This window comes from Symphalangus syndactylus, chromosome 24 (genome assembly GCF_028878055.3).
Source record: "Symphalangus syndactylus isolate Jambi chromosome 24, NHGRI_mSymSyn1-v2.1_pri, whole genome shotgun sequence".
NCBI lineage: Eukaryota > Metazoa > Chordata > Mammalia > Primates > Hylobatidae > Symphalangus > Symphalangus syndactylus.
The window spans coordinates 23,885,054-23,905,006 of record NC_072446.2 but is presented as its reverse complement, the minus strand read 5'-3'; the positions used below and the strand labels follow the sequence as shown (position 1 = coordinate 23,905,006).

At 54.3% G+C, this 19,953-nt stretch overlaps 1 protein-coding gene across 4 annotated transcripts in view; it reads right to left on the bottom strand.

The window, feature by feature from the left end:
• Positions 1–2,387: 2,387 nt before the first annotated feature.
• Positions 2,388–19,953, bottom strand: part of PREX1 (phosphatidylinositol-3,4,5-trisphosphate dependent Rac exchange factor 1) — a 204,021-nt gene continuing 186,455 nt past the window's right edge. For all 4 annotated transcript variants that reach the window (XM_055266151.2, XM_063633310.1, XM_055266152.2 and 1 more), the window contains exons 30-40: positions 17,848–17,976; positions 15,816–15,857; positions 14,574–14,794; positions 12,794–12,893; positions 10,633–10,776; positions 10,414–10,528; positions 8,871–8,937; positions 7,579–7,751; positions 6,002–6,104; positions 5,689–5,756; positions 2,388–4,065 (exon numbers count right to left, since the gene is read on the bottom strand). In XM_055266151.2, the coding sequence (XP_055122126.1) occupies positions 4,023–4,065; positions 5,689–5,756; positions 6,002–6,104; positions 7,579–7,751; positions 8,871–8,937; positions 10,414–10,528; positions 10,633–10,776; positions 12,794–12,893; positions 14,574–14,794; positions 15,816–15,857; positions 17,848–17,976 (1,205 nt within the window). In that variant the 3' untranslated portion in view covers positions 2,388–4,022. The remainder of the gene's footprint in view (positions 4,066–5,688; positions 5,757–6,001; positions 6,105–7,578; positions 7,752–8,870; positions 8,938–10,413; positions 10,529–10,632; positions 10,777–12,793; positions 12,894–14,573; positions 14,795–15,815; positions 15,858–17,847; positions 17,977–19,953) is intronic.

The following is a 19,953-nucleotide window of genomic DNA, read 5'->3' as shown; positions in this document are numbered from 1 at the left end:
TTCTCCATTGGACGGCACAGTGACTCCGGGTCACCAGGTCCTCCCTGAGCTGACATCGCCATGGCAACTCCAGAGCTAAGGATCTGACCGTCAGAGTGCGCAGGCCAGATAAATGAGTGCTCGGGACCACACCGGCTCCAGGGAGCTGGAGATCTGGCACCCTCCTCAAGAAGACAGCCGCTCCTCAGCTCCAGCTGACACGTAGCCAGGTGGGAATGTGGACCAGTGTGACCCGAGTTTCTGACTTTTTTCTTTAATCTTTTAAGAGGCAGGGCCACACTACGTTGCCCAGGCTGGAGTGCAGTGGCTATTTACAGGTGTGATCAAAGCGCACGACAGCCTTGAACTCCTGGTCTCAAGCAATCCTCCCACCTCTGCCTCCAAGTAGCTGGGACCACAGGTGCGCACCACTACACCCACCTCAGAGCTTCTGATTTTCAAGACAAACTAAAAATCAGAATTCAGAGATGAAATTTGCGGGTTCATAAATATAATTCATTTTTTAAAACACCGTATTAGGAAGGAAGTAAAAAAAAACCCACATCTAGTTCCAAGTTTCAGCCCGGAGCCACCAGTTTGAGACCTCTTGTCTCCTGCAAAAATGTCCGCTTGCTCTGAGAGGCCCTTCGTGCTTAGTTTTGTACTTGGAGAAACACATCTGAGAGAGGGAGGTGGGCCCGGCTCTCCCTCCCAACTCTGCAAGCGCAGCTCTGAGCCTGTGAAGTATGCAGCCGGCTGGAAACCCAAGTTGCCCCTGCTCACGGCCCCAGGAGAATGTATGTTCCCTCTGCGGGCCCCCAGGGTGGAGGAGAGGCTGAAATCGATGCTTTCTAGAAATACGTCTGCCTGAAGGAAGACGTCAAATCCTCCCTGTTGACTTCAAATATAGATTGAGGTAACAGGTCTTCCCTCGAAGTGATTTTCCCTGGATCCAAACACTGGCCTCGGATAATTCTAAATAATCAATCCATGACTGTGCCTTAAACCCCACCAGGATTCGCTCTTGCCTGTTACAGTACTGAGTCCTTTGAAACCTGTAACTGAGAGATGCGAGGATCTCTCTCTGGGAGGGATCCCATCTGGGCCTTCAGAGAATGGAATCTGGGACAGGTTAGTTTGGAAGGAGAAAGAGACTGAAAGAGCAGGGGCTCGAGTGTGACATGGCAGGGCTGGGCACAGCACCATGGCACAGGGCAGTCCCAAGGGTGGCCATGACCCAAAGGAAACTCATCGATTTCAGCATTTTCCAAAGTGTTGGAAATCGGGAAAAGACGGAATAAAGAAGAGGCCATAAGCAACATACCGAAACCCGGTCTCTATAAAAATTTTTAAAAATTAGCCAGGCGTGGTGGCGTGTGCCTGTGGTCCAGGCTACTTGGTAGGCAGCATACTGAAACCTGGTCTCCACAAAAATTTTAAAAAATTAGCCAGGCATAGTGGCATGTGCCTGTAGTTGCGGTTACTTGGGATGCTGAGGTGGGAGGATAAATTGAGCCCAGGAGGTCGAAGCTGAAGTGAGTCATGATCGCATCACTGCACTCTAGCCTGGGTGATACAGCAAAAGACCCTGTCTCAAAAAAAAAAAAAAAAAAAAAGGACAAGGAGGGGAAGAAGAAGGGAAGGGGCACACGGTCAGCACAGCAGAACAGGTCTGCAGCCCAGGGAATAAGGTTTCTCTGGCTGGGCAAACAAACCCAGGCAGCTTCCTAAAGATCACCTGGGCCCAGGCAGGTGGAGAACCTGCTGACAGCCTGGGATGCAGCCACCAGGCCCAGGTGTGCACGCAGACTCTCTGTTCTCATTGGTGCATTTCACATCTGCCCAATCGGCCTGTTCGTGGCCAGCGTAAGTTCTGGCTGACTGCGGGCCCGGTGCAACCAGGTTGTGGGTATTTTGAAGTTCACTCCTGCCCGGATCCAACAGGCCTTGCAGGTTGGAGCGAGGAGGATTCTACGGCACCCCTTGGATCCACGCTGTCCCCTCAGCACAAGTAAGCCACCCAGGAGGGGGTGTGGAATTCCTGGGAAAACAGTCACTTTTTCCTACCTTCACAGTGAAATGGGAGCTCAGAATCCAGGGGGAAAAAAAAGCTGAAATATCAAACAAGGCCTGTTATTTTCCTGTATACCTGGGTCGCAGGCAATCCGTGCAACCTCCGGTCGTCCTCAGCAATCATCCCGCAAGAGAAGCTGCATCGCCCCATTATCAAGGAGGAAACTGAGGCACAGAGTGAAAACATCACTGACTTCGGGGTCGCTGGTTCAAGGCCCCTGATGCAGAGATCAGCACTGTCCTCCGTGAGGCTTTCAAAACGCACTCATCCCCCAGTGCCCCCGGCCACACCCGCCCCATGCCACCCACCGCAGATGAAGCAGATCACAGCCTCGTTCTTTGTATTATAAACTGACTTTTAATAATAATAAAAAATCTATCATGAATTTAACAAGAAGAATCTGTACATTTTAAAGTAAACCAGTGCACAATGCGCTGGCCCTGGGCCCTCCCCCGTTTCCCGCAGCAGGGCTAAAGCGGGTCCTCCTTTGTCTCTGATGCAAGATACAGTGACAAGGCCACTGCCTGCCGTCGTGTATGCTGCGGCAAGAGAGGGAAGCGCACCCCGGAGGGTGGGAGGCTCGGATGCCAGGAGGGGTTCAAGCTCCCTGGCCTGGGGGCAGCAGGGAGCCCCCACCTGAACTCACCACCTGCCAGGGGTGACAGGCATCCCCTCCCTTCCTCCCCAGCTGTGACCTTTCCCTGAAGGCATACGGAAGCTGGGGGGACAAACTGCCGAGGGGGCTGGTGTGGGTCCCTCTTCCCCGGCAGGCAGGGTGGCTTCCTGTGCTCTGGCTGGTGATGCCCTAATCACCCTGCTCTGAAAAGTTAACATCAAGAAAATAAATCACAGAAGCCACCGCCCGGTGTTTCCCGGTGACCCTCTAACCCATGTGACACAGCACCTCAGGCAGGGCTCCATCCCCTCGGCTCCAACCCTGGCCGGCCACCTCTCAGGACCTTGTAGCCAGTCACTCAAAGAGAGCGACTTCTAACACCGGCCAACCGCTGGAGAACGGAGGGTGGGGGAAGGAATCACAGTCGATACCTCAAAACGACACCTTACAACCCTAATATTAACAAACAGGAAACACTGACATTTTTTAATCTTTCAATAATTTAGTTTTTCTTTTGTGCTCTTTTTTTTTTTTAGTAGAAGCGGGAACAGTTGTCAATACTACCTTCTGTTGGTCCCGTTAGACAACATACCTTTCTTTGAAATTTAAAATGTCAAATATATAATCACACAACTTTAGAAAAAACAAATCTTGACAACACCACCAACAACAAAAAAATCCCAAAATAAACCAGAGATTTCACGCCATATAAATAAAGTCAGAGCAAATCTCGTGCCCAGGGCTGGTGGCCCCAGTTCCAGGGGCGGTGATGTCCAGAGCTGCTGTGGCTCTCGGGGATGCCCTGGTAACAGGCGTGATGGAGGCCCCGTCTCTCCTTTCCCGACAGAGCCAAGTCTTTTCCAAGTCCACCAAGCAGGTTAGTACAGGGTTAGGGTGAACCTGGAAGCTAAGATGAGGAGGAGGAGACACATGTGGTCACCTGGAATGTGGACTTTTGAAGGAAACCGGGGTTTCAAAAGTGCAGGCGGAGCCATCCCGAGGGAGCCGAGTGACCCCATGTGGCCTCCATGATGTTCCCTTGGGTTCTGGGGACGCAGGATCCGAAGGCCAAGCACCAGCTGCTCCCATCAGCTCTATGGGTCTCCAGCACCCCTCCAGCTTCTGGCAGGCATGTGGAGAACGGGCCGGCCCATGGCCAATCAGCCAGCTCGTCATCACAGAGAGGGTGGCCAGGCTCGTCCCAGAAGGAGGCGGTGGAGGATGCTGGGCAGGTCCCAGAACGGGCGGCCGTGGAAGCCTTGGGTCATCTCTGGAGAAGGCCGGCGCTGCCCTGCTGTGTCCTCCCAAATCCCAGCTCCAGAGGCTGCAGCCCAGCATGGGGCATTTGGGCGTTCAGAGGTCCCCATCCACCGGCGGCTGGCAGAGGCGGTAGAGGCTGGGGATGGAGGCAAAGAGAATGAGGAGAGGCCGGGGCGGGCCAGGACCTGTTTGTATTCTTTCCATTTTTACCTGAACATGTAATTCATGCCCAGAAACCCAAACTCACAGGTATATAAAAGATGCAGAGAAAAATATCTATGCTGTCCATGCCTTCTGCCAACTGCCAGGCCCCTCCCTACAGGCAGTCTCTGCCCACTCAGAGACTGGCGTTTACAAATGAAGACGTGTCTACACGTGCACGTGTGCGTTCACCCACGTGGGGGTGGGGCGCACATTCCACACTAGTGGGGGCCAGCTGGCCACAGCACTCTGCCCCTTACGCAGTTTCACTTGCTCTATCCTGGGAAACTCTGCATGCAGAGATGGTTTTGGAGCTAGGGGACCAGACAGGAGGCTGTGTGGTGTCCAGGGCAAGCAGACTGCAATGCTGCACATGTGGTCTGATGTGGTCAGAGCTCGGACTCCACGCCCAGACTGCCTGGGTTCAGAATCCCAGCTTTGCCATTTACTAGCTGTGTGACGTCAGACAAGATACTTAACCTCTCTGTGCCTCAGCGTCCCCACCTGCCAAGTGGGGATGACAGCTGGACTTGGCTCACAGGGCAGCTGTGTGGATTAATGAGTCCACAGAGGGGAAGCGATTGTACAGTGCCTGGCACAGGGCAAAGGCCATGAAGGTATTGAAAGGAATCACGTGCCACTCATGAGACACAAATAAGGTGTGTGTGGAGCCCCCAGCGCCACAGCAAGGCAGCGACTCGTCACCACTGGCAGCAGGTGTTGCCGGCGCTCTGTGGTTACATAAGACTTTGCCGCTGGGGGGAAGCTGCCTGAAGGGTCCACGGAACTGTGGACTATTTTTACAACTTCTTGGGAGTCACATTATTTCAAAACAAGAGTTATTTAAAACTTGTGGGCAGATGACGACAGCAAACTAGGGCTGTGGAGATGGAGAGGATCAGACGGAAACAACGCCATGATCCTAAAGGGCCTACATGTGGCACCAAGAGGAAGACTGAAAACCACGTGAAGAGAGGGCGGGGTGGGAGGACAGGCGGAAACAGCACTCCCCATGCCAAAGACGGCAGGAACAGAGAGCATTGCTGCAAAGCAGGCATCGCAGGCCCGGGCCCAGGCTGCTGTTCAGTTCGCATTTCTGTAAGTGGCTAGAAGGTTAGCTTAGGTTGGATCAGCTAAAATCTCAGAATTCTTAATTCCACCCCGGGTTAAGGCGAGCAGCTCAGGGGTCAGGGACTCAGGGTAGGGGGCACGGGGTGGGGGGCACATGGCATGGGACACAGGGTAGAGGGCACGGGGCGGGGGCTCAGGGCTGAGAGGGCATGGGGCTGAGGGCACGGTGTAGTGAGGTGGGAGGATCGCATAGAGCCGTCGCCCCATGGCACACCTGGGGGCCTTGCTCATCTTCCTGGTGGGAGCAGGAGCTCCTTTGGGAGGTGACGAAGTTGTGTCTGTTGCTCCTCAAAGAGGTTCCCCATAAATGAGAGGGGAAGCCCCATCTGAGCATTAGGGGTTAGGCCAGGAGCATGATGCCAAAGCCAGGCCCGGGTCCTGGCCAGCTGGGAGGGGACAGGAAGGGGCGGACAAGGCAGCCACTCACCGCGGAGCACCCTGGGGCATCTGGTCCTTGACTCGCAGGTTTTTGGCCAGGATCTCCACCCTTGGGCCCTGGAAGAAGGAACCATCAGGCCGGGGCCTCTGCAGGTTCAGGGCACGTGAGGAAGCACACTGTGGGGTGGGGGTGGGGCCCAGAAGCCCAAGGACCCAGAAGCTAAAATCCTTGCTCCCCTCCAGATTCAGAGAAGGCTCAGGCCTGGGGCTGGTGGCTACCAGCCCCTCATCCCACCCTGGCTGCAAGCATGCCATGCCCTCAGCCCACGGTGCTGGGGGACCCTGTGGCCAAGTGGCCTCACCTGCTTCCGCATGATGTCCGTGGCCTGCATGATGCACTTGGGCAGCAGCCCGTGGCTCCGTGCCAAGATGGCCGCCTGCTCCAGGGACACGCTCAGGGTGCTCCTGCAGCGAGGGAGGGAGGACAGTGGTGGGAGGAGGACAGCGGGAGTCAGAGGACAGTGGGTGAGAGCTGGGGCGACTTCCTGTCCCTCCGAGGCCTTCCAGACCCAGTCCTGACCATTACGGCAGCGCCTCCTCCTGCTGTCCCTCCCCGCTTGCTCCTCTTCCACCAGGCAGCCGCCACCCTCACTTGCAGGCGCTCTGGTGCTTCCCGGTCTGCGGAAGCCCTGTTGAGTTCCCTGTGACATTCCCAGTGCCTCGCTCAGAGGAGGACTTGGTAAATATCTGCTGAGTTAGTGGGGACTCCCTGGAAGCCTCACGGCTTGTCGGCTAAGTGGGGTTTGAGATGGACACATTCATTCACACCTCTCTGGGTTTCTCAACAGTTCTAGAACGTGGATTCTACAGCGAGACCTCTGGGATTCCAATCCTGTCCCTCCATGTAACTCCTCTGTGACCCTGGGTAGCTGAGTTAACCTCAGTTTCCCTATACTATTAAGTATGAAATAGGGAGCACGGTGGTGCACAGAGGACCCTGGCCCAGCTGGAGGGGCCGTCCTGGGAACCACAGGAAGCTGAACAGCATCCTGGCCTCCACCCACTAGAGGCCAGGAGCTCCTCCCTCCCCCAAGTTGTGACAACCAAAAATGTGTCCAGACATTGCCAAATGTTCCCTGGGGATAAAACTACTCCTAGGTGAGATCCCCTAAAATAGGCCCCACTACAGCACTGGTAGAGAAAGATGGAAAGGAGTTAATCTGCATGGAACATCAATGACCTAGGAGGCAGGGAGCACTGGCCCCGAGAAACATTTATTCAGCAAACGTTTCTTGAGCACCTGCCTCAGGCCAGGCACTGCTCTAGGCTCTAGGGAACAGCAGAGAACAAAAGGGGCCCCTGCCCTCCCAGATTTGGCCCTGCCCTGAGGGAGCCAGGGAGGAAATGAATACCCCAATGAAGGCTGCCTGGGGAGGGGGGGTGAGGGCTGCAGAGGAAGAGAGGGTTGGGAGGGCACTGAGTGGGGAGAGCGGGCACGGTTTGTAACAGGAGGTCAGGAAGCACTCTGAAGAAGGTGACCTCTTCCTCCCTGGGATGAGCATTGCGGACAAAGGATGGAGGTAGGAGGCAGGGGAGCCTCCAGTGAGGTCAGGAGGCCCCATAAACCAGCCATTGCTATTGTTAATGTTGAACGAGGCTTCCAGCGGAACTATAGGGCACAGCTCTCACACACACTCACTGTGGCGTTAGAGAAGCAGGTGGCTCCACGGCCCTGCTAGGACCACCTGCTGCTGCCATCCCATTTCACAGACAGACAAACTGAGGTGCAGACAGAGCCAAGGCCTTGTCAGGGCCCCACAGGCAATGGCAGAACCAGGACTGGAACCCAGCCTTCCTGCCTCCTTGCCACAGGCCCCCAAACTGACCAGAAGCTGGGCCAGCCCCTCCCCACACCCCGACTCAGCGGACAGCAGCTCACCTCTGCATGCCTGTGCCACACATGACCATCTGGCAGGCCCCCAGGCGGTAGCAGAGCTCCGAGGAGATGGGGATGAGGCCGGCGCCCACACTCCCAGCAGCACCAGGCTTTGGGTGGACAAAGGACTTCATGAGGCGGCAGAGCTCATCCAGGGCATTGATGGGGCGGATCAGCTGTGGGGGGTACCACACATATCCGGGGAGTTGAAGGAGGTCCCCACAGCCCCTCAGCCCCCACCTGGCCCTCCTCCCCCACCATCTCCTTCTAATCCAGCTATTCCTGCAGCTGCCTCCCAGCTCACCCCTCTGGGGATGACAATGCAATTCAATCTTCTATAACGTCTGCTCAAGAACCCTCTGTAGCTCCCCACTGCCCTACAAGCTGGCAGTCAGTGTTGACCACATATTTCAGGTCTAACCTTCCAACCTAATTCTCTTCACCTGCCCAGGTGTGTCCCCAGTGAAGCCTGAAGAAAGTGCCCTCTCTTAGCCTGTCAAGACCAACACAAGTGCCCCCTCTCCACAAAAAGCCTTCCCTTCTGCCCCCAGCACTCCCTGACCCCCACGTGGAGGTGCAAGTGGTGGTTCACTAACGAGCTATGCTGCGGGGACATGCGGGGACATTCTGCCAGCCAGAGTGGAAAGTCCCAAATGGCTGTGCCCACCCTCCTCCCAGAGCCCCCAGCTCACAGCCACAAGACAGCACCCCAAAATCATCAGCACATTCGAGGCCTGCCTGACCCTAGAAAACCAAGAAGCCAAAAGACATGCATTGAGGGTCAGAGGCAAGGAGCCCAGGGAGCCGAACTATCGAGGCCCCTCAGAGGGAGCTGCTCCGGCTCGGGCCATCGGGGACATATGGCAACATGATCCCCAACAGCCAGATTTTCCCATGCCTCCAGAAAAGCTGGAAGCCTCCGTTTTTATGGGAAATCTTTCGATTTCTAAAGGTTGACAGCAAATTTGACACACACAAACAAAAAGAATACCGTACAGGTTACATCTGTCATGAGGTCCAGGCTCCAGCCTCAGAGAAACGCTGCGATTAATAAGGGGGATGGGAGTGGCAGAGATGGGCGGGTCCCAGCGAAAATAAATCATCCCAGGAAGTTGGGGAATGGGGAGGAAGCTATCGTGGGAGACTTCCTGGAGGAGGAGAGACTGCAGGGTCTCAAGGGCTTCTGGGCTAGAATCTGCTAGGGTACAACCCTGAGCCTGTCGGCTGAGTCCTGACTCCTGAGCGCCCCGCCCTGCCCAAGCTCCCTGCAGTGGAAGGAGGGCAGGTGGACGTACCTGGTCTATCTTTACCGCCGTGGTGCTGGCATCCGTGGGCAGGTTAGACCGCTCCAGGTAAAATGCCCTGCGAGAGAAAGATGGGGATAAGGCGGGGGCCACCACACCCACCATCCTGCCCCTACTCGGGTCCCAACTCCTGCAGCCACCGTGACTCCGCCCTCTGCCAACTCTCAGAATGAAATCCCTGAGAGCACCTGCAGGCTGTGCTCACCCGCAGGCACCTGTTCCTACAACAGCCGAGGGGAATGAGAGGCCTCCTGAGCACTCCTCCAATGCCGCCCCTTCCTGCCTGCCCGTCCACAGTGGCCCCCAGCCCTCTGCTCCCCAGGCCCTGGTCCTGCTTTTTCTCTCTTCTGAACACTTCTCACCACTTGGCGTCTCATGGCTCTGGGCTTACTGGTTTACCGTTCATCTCCCCCTCTAGAACAGGGGTCAGCGAACTTCTTCTGTGAAGAGCCCAACGGTAAATATTTTAGGCTTTGCGAACAAGAGTCTCAATCACAGCCACTCAACTCTGCCACTGTAGCACAAAAGCTGCCATAGAGGATGCGAAAACGAGTGAATGCAGCTGTGTGCTAATAAAACTTTATTTACAAAACAGGGAGGCAAGGTGGGCTAGATTTTGACAACCTTGCTCTAGAATATATGCTCCACGAAGAACAGGACTTTGTTTTGCTCACTGCACATTCCCTAACAAGAACCCAGAACACTGCCTGGCCCGCAGAAGGCCTCAATGTGTGTGAATGAAGGGATGAATGAATCATCACACAGGCAGGGCTCAGAATATTCCACAGATGGCGCAGAACAGACTGATGACAGCTCTGATCAATCCAAACAGATGCCAGTTTTCGATAACTGGGCTGGATGCTTTCTCTGAGCAAACGAATGAAGCCTCATTCTCTCATTTCCAAATAATGAAGCCCAGACCCGTACTCATCTCCCTGGGCTCTTAATTCTCGGCCTGCCTCTGTCACAGAGGGAGGTGGTGAGACACACGCAGCAAGGGCCGTTGGGGAGGGTGGCAGGAGAGGGAGCTGCAGAACTTAGAAGCTGCCTCCCAGAACCTGTGGTTCCTCCTGGTGATATCTGGCCCCTGCTCTCACCCCTCCTCCCCTGGGGTTCTCTTCTGAGCAGCCAAGACCCTGGGAGCCACACCCCTCACTCACAGGCCCAAGAGTCCCAAGGTCCCCTGTCCTAGCTCCCACCCTCTGCAGAATGAAGCCGGCTCCTCTCAGTAGGAAAGACCCACTTTGAAACCAAACAGACTCCAGTTCAAAGCTCAGCCACTGCCTGGCTGTGTGACCTTGGGCAAGTGTGTACGCTTTCTGGGCCTCAGTCGCCTCCTCTGTAAAGCGGGATCCATGGCCTACTGCCGTGAGAATCTTACGCAGGCAAGAGTCCTGTCACACAGAAGGTACTCAAGAAAGGGTGTGTGGCCCACTGCTCACGCTGGGGGTCCATCTGGCACCTTCCATGCTAATGCCCACTCCACGTGGAGGATTCCTGACTCCTGCCCCCAACAGCGACCCCAGGCGGATACCTGAGTTTGCGGTAATACTGCTGAACTTTCTCCACAGACTGTGCGTTGATCTCCTGCTGCAAATCCTCCACGGCCTGGCTGCCTGGAGAAGGCAGCCCCTCCACGTTCTCCAGCGCTGGGAGGGGAGATGTTGGGGGTGGGCAGGCGGTTGGGAGCTGGTGTGCTTGGTGGCCTTGGCTCGGCCCCCATGGTCCTCCCTGCCCCAGGCCTGAAGCTCACCTTTCGTGAACAGCGCTGTGTGCAGCCTCAGGCTGGCCCCACCCTCCAGGCGGGAGGGCAGCTTGGAGAAGTGGTAGCTGTCGAGGTAGAAAACGACCTTCAGCGCCTGCCGGCTGCCCTCAATGTGGTAGAAGACGTTGGTGTCTGCGGGAGGACAGGGGCAGGGTGACTCACCATCAAGGCCAAGGCCAGGGGAAGCCCTGGCACACCTCTCCAGAACAGCTGGCACCTCCCTGCCCCCAGGTCCAGGGGGGCAACCTGGGACCTCCCTGTTCTCCCGACTCTACAGGGGTAGCCTCAGACCTCCCTGCCCTCCTGCCCTCTAGGGACAGCCTCCAACAGCCCTTCCCTCTCGCTCTCCGAAGAACTGCAGCTGACACCTCCCTTTCGCCTGCTTCACAGCTCCTAGTTCCGCTGCTTAATTCTTGAACCTGATGCGGACTCTGCCTACTTAGGCGGTCCACAGAATTTGGGGTCAGAGCTTCCCCAGTGCTCCTTGTACCCTCACTCAGTAGCCCACGGCCCCTGCCTGGGAAAAGCTGCCCTCAAACGGGGCATGCATCTGATTCATAGCCAGAAGGAAGCGCTTAGGGCAGGGAGGGCAAAATATGGCACCCTGACCCCATCCTGCACCCATGGCAGACATCACTCATCGATCAAAGCTCTGCCTGAGCCAATCTCAGCCTGGAGACAGGCAGCTGCTGCCAATCAATTCCAATTGCTATTCAAAGAGAACCCTCCCTTCCTCTAGACTCTAGTCCATGCATTTTCAGCAGGAGAGACACAGACACTGTCCCCAAGGAGGTGAAAACTGGCTCATGGGAAAGAGGACGAAAACACTTTCCTCTTTTGATGTATAATAAGCACAGATGCACAGATAAACAGACACAGGGTATACCCGTAGTATTATAATTTCATGGGCGTGCAGCAATTAGGAAAAATTGACTAAAAAGGTTTTTTATGAAATTAAATGAAATCTAATGAAATGAAAAAACTGAGAAACACTAATCCAGTGCCTGGTTCCTAATTAAACCCACATGCCTCAGAAGCCCTGGAGGGCTTTCAACATACAGGCCTCTGGGCTCCACCTCCAGAGTTTCTGAGGCCGTAGTTCTGGCTGGGCCAGAGAATCTGCCTTTCTATCAAGCCCCCAGGTGCTGCTGGTCCAGGGGCCATGCTCTGAGAACCCCTGCTCTCAGAAGCAAGCCCAGAAGTTCCCAGCCCTGGCTGCACATCCAGACTACCCAGCACCCAGACCCCGCCCCACAAACCGATCAGAATCGCTAGGGCCCAGGGCACTGGGATCGTTGCCAAGTTCCCTCGATGATTCCAGAGTGCAAGCAGGGCTGAGACGCACTGGGCTAGACTATGAGCTCCAGGAGGGTAGGAATGAGGACCATGTTACATGGCCCAAAACGCAGCCTGACACATACTATGTGCTCAAAATTATGGACATGTAAATAGATGGATGGATGGAAGGATGGATGATGGTTGGTTGGTTGGATAGATGGATGGATGGATGGATGTTTGGATGGATCAGTGGATGAATGGATGCATGGATGGATGCATGGATGGATGGATGAATGGGATGGATGGATGGATGGATGCATGGATGGATGGATGGACAGACAGATGATTGGATGCATGGATGGATGGATGGATGGATGGATGCATGGATGATGGATGGATAAACAAATGGGTGGGCAGGTGGAAGGATGGGTGGAAAACAGAAACAGAGAGAAAGAGAGAAAGAAAAGAGAGAAAGGGGAGAAAGCGTGGAGGAAGGAGAGGAGAGGACAAGAGCAAGGGAGGAAGTGAGGATGGAACTTAATTACGGTACTTATTTAAGCCCTTTAAAAATCTTAACAAGTTTTCACATTTTTAGGGAAGAATTTTATTAAGAATTGGGTACTAGTGTCATTCTCTTTTAAGAGCTGTTGGAAATAGCCGGGTTCATACAAAAAGAAACCCCTCTTTTTCCATGTGTGCCCCATGAGCTCTCACACTCATGTTGGAGGCATGAGGTTTGACAGCAATGAGTACTGAGCCCACCTTGGGCAGCTGGCCCAGAGGCAGGGGAAGGACAGGGTGACCCCAAAGAGCTGTCCCTTCCACTCCAGGACCCCACCTCTCACAGTGGGGGATGGGAGAAATCACTCACTGGCCACATAGTTCTCGTCCAGCTGCTTAAAGGAGAAGGTGACATTGTCCAGCTCTGACAGCGTCACCCAGATGTCCTCCAGCATGGTCCGTTCCTCCTTCTGCAGGAAGAATACAGTGCGAAGGAGTCTCAGATGCCAACCGTGCCCCAGGGTTTCCTATCAAGATGGCTGAATTCAACTCTAGTCGGCACTCCAGACTGTGGGCCCCCTGGGTGCCAGGTCCTGAGGGTGACTCTCCAGAGTGGATGTGAAATCATGGTATGCTCTGTGGCTTGTCCTGCACTTTCAAGGGTCATAGAACCCATCTCTGCCTTAATTCGCTGAGTGATCCTATTAAAGTCACTGCCTCTCTTGCCTAGACCACCAACCAGGCTTCTAACTTAACCTTTTCGAACCTAACACACTCAAATAAAAGTCCCCAATTCCTTCCTCAACCTCCCCCAGTCGGTCCCATGTCAGCAAATAGCACCAGCATTCACTCGGTCATCCAAGATCCAAACCTTTGACTTCTCAGTTTCTCTCCTGCTCACCCTGGGCCTGGTCCATCACCAAGTCTGATGGGGTGACACTAAAACATCCTCCAGACCCACCCACCTCCCTCCGGCTTCCCGGCCACCACCCAGGTTCAAGGGTCCACCGTCTCTCGCCAAGGTGACACCAGGTTTCCCTTCTGCCACTCTCTGCCCCCAAACAATACATCCTACAAGTCACGTTTTGAAAACTTAACCCAAATTATATCACTCACTCAGCTCCAAGCCTCTGAACCCTCCGCTGCTTCCAGATTAAAGTCTCAGGCCCTACAGATCAGTTCCCCACATCTCCCCAGCCCCTGCGGTTCCCCTCTGGCCACACCGGCCGCTCTTCGGGGCCTTTGTACATGCTGGTCCCTCTACCCCGCACACTCTTCCTCCACTGTCTGCCTGGCTGGCTGAGGTCTCAGCTCAAGCGTCACCGCCTCACACAGCCTGTCTCTGACAGAGAAGCTGCAGCACCCGCCAAGCTTCCTGCAGAGATTCCCTTCTCCCCACCTTCCTTCCCTCCTCTGTCCTTTCTTCTCAAGCTGCTTCCCCCAACTAGGAAGTCAGCTTCAGGCCCCCAGCTCCCAGCTCAGGGCCTGGCACATCGTGGTGTTTGGAAAATGAAGGAACTGGGCCCAGCATCCCCATGTGAGAAGAGGAAGGGGAGGGCTGAGTATTCCCTGCTTCCTCCCTGGGCCCCAGGTTGTGCATTCTGGGAATCAAGTGACAGCCAATCTCGTGCCACGCAGGCGCCTTGTGCAGCAGCAGACAGCAGAGGGCGCTCCAAGGCCAGGCCTCCCCACCAGCCAGCAGCAGGGGCTCCAGGAGCCAACCTCAGAGGCACTGGTGACTCTAGGGCCCTGGCCGGATATCCAGCAGCACCCCTGGCTTCCACCACCCCACTCCCACCTCAGGCCCTCAGCTGTCACAACCAGAAATGTCTCCAGACATTGCCAAGTGTCCCCTAGTGGGGAAACTGCCCTGGGCTGAGAGCCACTGGTCTGTAGCATGGATTCTATTATCTCTGTGTGCCTCCCTCCCTCCCACTGGGAAAGAAGATCCCTGGGTACAGGGACTCTGTTTTGTTCACTGCTGGACCTTCAGTGCCCATAAAACAGCACACAGGTGCTCAACAAATCCTGCTGCAGGAATGACAAGGCCCGGGGGAGCCTGAGTGAGTGGGCAAGGGCTCCCTCGACCCGGCCTGGGCGGGCACCAGTAGGTGGGCCAGCGGGGGCGCCCTCCCGCCCCACTCACTCACCACTGTGGCTGGTGAGAGCAGGGACTGGCAGTGCAGCAGGACGCCCGTGGCCGCCACCTGCTCCAGCCACTTGCGGCTGGCATCGCGGCTGCTCTCCTCGTACTCGCCATTGTTGTTGTAACGGTAGCCCAGGGCCGCCAGCAGCTGCTCGGAGAAGGTGCACACGGCGGCCACCAGGGCCTGGCAGAAGATCGCGTCTCTGCGCAGCTGCAGCTCGGTGTCTGGGGGCAGACGGCAAGGGGCCTTGCTGGAGGGGTGCTCCTGCGCCACCAGGAGGCCCACACCCCAAAGCCCTGGGTCCAGGACCCCTCATGGAACCCCCAGGAAAGGGCTAACATTAGGCCAGAAATTACTTTTTGGTGGACATCCCAGCAACCAAAAGCCAATTCCACAAAAATCAATTCTACTAAAAGCAAAGCCCATTTGCCAACACTGTTCTCTCAGTGACTCATCTGCCTGCTTTGAAAACCAAACAAACACCTTGTGATTTTCCTAAGGGTTTCGCAAGACCCTCACCCTCAGCCATTTCTCCTCTCATTACGGGATTTCTTGGCCTTGGCCAGTAGAATGCCAATGGTGCTAAGCTCTTCTGCCAAGCTGCATGTGTTCAGAAATGCAGTTTGGCATTGTCTCTACTTTGGAGAACTACGCTTTCTTCCTTCCCCCACCTCTGCCCTTGGCCCTGTCCTTGACATTGGCATGGTCTGAAGAACAGGCCAGTTTCAAGCTATTGCTCTCTCAGGGTCCTAGTCTTCCGGAAGGAATTATTTCCAGTGGCCGGCTTCTGGCCAATGAGTTTTTAGTGACCAAATTTGACCCAGATCCTGCAGTAGCACCCCCTTGGCTGACAATTTCTGGAAAGAAGGGAGGGGTAGAGAAGGTCTCCAAGATTCTCCCGCTACCTCCCCGCCTTCCTCTTCCCCACTCTCTGCTGGGTGGAAGCCCCCAGGCTGGGTCTGAAGGCTCTACCCGCACAGGGCCCCCTAACATCGTCCTCTATCCCGGGGCCCCATCAACATCCACCCAGGCCTGGGCAGTGGCAAAGGACAGGGCTCCTGGCTCCAGTGCCCTCAGACTTGTCCCTTGGACATACAAGGAAGAAGCAAGTTTCAAGTAGCTCTTGGAGGGGCTCCAGGCCAAAGCGTTGCCTCCCCCGGTCCAGGCCCTGAGGGTGTGGATGGTTGGCCTTGGGTGGCGGAAGAGGCCAGGTATGTGCCCCCCACACACCTTTAAAGCCCTCACCTGTGCACTTCAGCAAGGCCAGGAGCAGCTGGTTCTTCCCATCTGGAAGGAGAAGGGAGAGAGAAAGGGGGATGGGCTGGGAGGGGGCAGCAAGAGGTGAGGGCAGAACTGGGCCCCTCCCCATGGCACCTCCCAAGGTGCTCTGACCCTTCCCAGCAAAGCCCTGGCACCCAAGGCTGTGCTCAAGGAGGTTCTATTGATTGTTAGGTGAACTCCAGGAACCCCCGACCTCAGGCAGTGGAACCCCAACCGTGAGCCCCATCTGTACATGGAAGCTTCAGACACAGACAGAACCAGCCCCTTTAATCCCTGGGCCACAGCCCCTGCCCCACACCTTGTTCACATAAGTATGGTCACACACTCACATGTACAACCTAGGTACACACGTATCCATACACACACACACTCACACATCAACAGACACCCAAGTGCATGCCACACACAGAGACGTACATATACTCATATGTAGACTCACATATGTACACATGCAGGTACACATGCGCCCACACAAGCACACAGCAGACACACAAGTGCACACCACACACGTGCACTCATATGCAGACTCTCATACATATGTACACACATAGGTACACATGCATCCACAGAGACACACAACAGACACGAGTGCACACATAAGACACAGACACACACTCCTAACAGCCTCACACACATATTCTCATCCTACATGGGCACGGCCCTACACACACCTTGTCCTGCAAAAAAAGCTCATTTCTTCCAGGCCAAACATCCTGTTCTCTTTCCTTCAAAAAGATGCTCCTCGGCCCAGAAAGCACTTAGAAAGATGTGGAAGGGCTTTGGATTTGGTTTATTGGGTGCCTTCTTCCCCAGGAAGGACTGCAGGACTCAGGGCTGGGCAGGGTAAGAACGAGAGCAGCTACAGAGGTGTGCGCTTGTCAGGACTCACGACGCCTGGCAGCCAGGCCAGGACTCACCACGCCAGGCAGCCAGGCCAGGACTCACCACACCAGGCAGCCAGGGCACTGAGCGCATGACCTATGCTGACTCATTTAATCCTCCAGACCACACGGGAAGAAGGTGGCACTACGGGCTCATTTGACACAGGAAGAAACTAAGGCCAGAGGTGTCAAGGAACTTGCCATGATCACACAGCCAGTAAGTGGGTGAGCTGGGATTCAAGCCCTGGTGGTCTGGACCCAGAGTTGACACTCTTCACCAGTTACACTTTTGGAGAACAGGACAGATCAGAAGCAGCAGAGACTCCAACTCAGAGGCTGCCGTTCCCCAAGAGAACAGCCCAGAGTCCTCTAATTTCCCACTGTCCTGGTCAAACATCTTCCCCATCCGTATTCTTCTAACCCAGGAGTCTCAGACGCAAATGCCGGCAAGGGCCAGGCATGTGACGTAAGATGCGTGGAGCAGACGCCAAGCCACAGGGAGTGGCGGAGACTGGGGTGAATTGGAAAGCACCTCGGCCCCACGTACACAGAGTGGCCACCACTCCTCTGCACCAAGGGAGGATGGGAGACTGGGCCTGGAGTCACCAGATCTTCTCATTGTTCAAAAGCAGCCAGAAATCCCAGTTTTTATATGAGAACCTCTGTCAAGCTGGCAGCAGAGTCACAGTTTTTGCTGCTGCAGCATCGGAACCTATCTGTGGGCCCGAATCTGGTCAGTGGGCTGCCAGCCTGTGTCCCTCATACCCTGATAATAACAGGAACTCACACATCCAATGTTTTGGAAGCTGAGAAAGAACAGGTTCAGCCTTTTCAACCTCCAAAGTCAGGGCTTTGTTTTCTTTTGTTTTATTTCTGATTTTTGTTTTGATAGAGACAAGATCTCACTATGCTGCCCAGGTCTCAAACTCCTGGGCTCAAGTCACGTCCTGCCCAGGGCAGGACACTCAGCTGAGAGAGGGCATCACTTCTCTTGTCCTCTCCCTGGGCATGGAGCAACAGGGGTCACAGAACTGGATCCATTCCTGATTCTCTCATGTTCCACACCAAAGGCCACGGCCCCCTCCCCACCATGATGCACCCTCCCTGCCACTGACCTTCCACGTGTCTCTGAATGTTGTCCACCAGGGTCTTGATGGAGTTGGGGAGGTTCCAGGGGTCCTCCTGGATGCTGATCTGGATCAGGCTCCGGCCACGGATTGTACACTCTTCTTTCTGTTTAAACTCTGGGGCAGGAAAGTGGCATGAGGGCCAGGGAAGGGACGGAGGTAGCTTTGGGGAACGGTGGCACAAAGGCCTATGTCCCATCACATATCCCAGAGCTCATAATCCTAGATCAAGGGAGCTGGCAGGACTCCTGGGCATTATCTGGTCCACAGAGGGTAAGTGTGCTACTATTTCATGGCACCACACCCATGGCAGATATCACTCATCAATCTCAGCACTCCTTCCTGCTGCACTGAGACCAGGACTCCCCACAGCTACAGCCAATCCAGTGCAGACCTCACAAATCAATAGTAGCTTTCCTTTAGTCTAAGCCTGGGTGTTGTCGTCACAGAAGGATTCTCAGGAACTATCTCCTCATAGCCACAACCAATTGAGATGGCACATGAGTTCTAACCCTTTCCCTACACAGAGGAGGAAGCCCACACACAGAGTGGGAAAGCAACATGCCTTAAGTCACACAACTGGGTGGTGATAGCGCTGGGACTTGCCTCTGGCCCCACCATTCAGAGGCCAGGAAGACAAAGGCCCCTGCAAAAGACAAAGGCCTCTTTCCTCCTGCAAGGTGCCAGTTTCTGAGATATTTGTGGGTTTGCTGTTTCTGCTTTCTGAGGTCCATCCCTGAAAGCTGATCCTGAGACAGCAGGATGTGCAGCTGAGCTGGGGAGCCCCAGGTCCCCATCACTTCCCACCCTCTCTTGGTGACAACTGCCCATCTGCATTTCTATCTCCTACAATCTCACTGGGAGCTCCTTGAGGTCAGGGCAGTATCAGATTCATCTCAGGGTCTCCAGTGCCCAGTACAAGGCCTGGCATAGGCTGGTTCTGGGAAATTATTTACTGGATGTACAGAAGCATGAATGGACAGATGGATGGATGGATGGGTAGAAGGGTGAAAGAGTTGGGCACATAGATGGAAGAAGGGAAGGATGGATGGATGGACAGACAAGCAGATGGATGGATGGATGGGTAGGTGGGTGGATGGATGGGTGGTTGGGTGGGTGGATGGATGGATAGACGGTGAGTGGGTAGTTGGGTGGATGGATGGATGGATCAATGGGTGGATAGGTGAATGGATGGATGGATAGCTAGATGATAAATGGATGAGTAGATGGATGGATGGATGGGTGGATGAATGGATAGATGGTGGGAGGGTAGATGGGTGGATGGATAGATAGTAGGTTGGGTGGATGAGCAGGGTGGGTAGGTGGGTAAATGGGAGGAAAGGTAGGTAGGAGAACATAAGAAATTTCAATGCCTTTTCTCTCAATCATTTCAAGAAGAAAGTCTGAATTTGGTGTTGGTAAGCCCTTAACACTTCTTTAATTCACAAATCCCTCTCTTAAATGAAGAACAAAGAGCCCTTGGCAGGCAACAGTGCCTAACTGCAGTATAATGATATTTTGCTGCTGTTGTTTGCATTTAATTTATCATTATGGTTTATCATAAATTTTTGGCATATTATACTGGTTTTTCGTATATAGACAGTTCAATAAGCTCCTTTCAAAATTGAATTTTTTAAGAGTGATGCTTTTTAAAAAGTGATGTCAATAAATAAGAAAAAAATGAGTATAGTTTAAAAGACATGAAAGAAGGCTGAGTACAGTGGCTCACGCCTGGAATCCCAGCACTTTGGGAGGCCAAGGCAGGAGGATCGTTTGAGCCCAGGAGTTCAAAACTAACCTTGGCTACATGGCAAAATCATGTCTCTACAAAAAAAAAAAAAAAAAAATCAAAAATTAGCCAGGAGAAGTGGCGTGCACCTGTAGTCCCAGCTACTTAGGAGGCTGAGTTGTGAGGATAACTTGAGCCTGGGAGGTCAAGGCTGCAGTGAGCTGTGATCACACCACTGCACTCCCGCCTGAGTGACAGAGTGAGACTCTTTCTCCAAAAAATGAAAGAGACAGAGACAGAAAGAAAGAAAGAAAGAGAGAAAAAGAAAGAAAAAGAAAGGAAAGAAAGAAAGAAAGAGAGAGAGA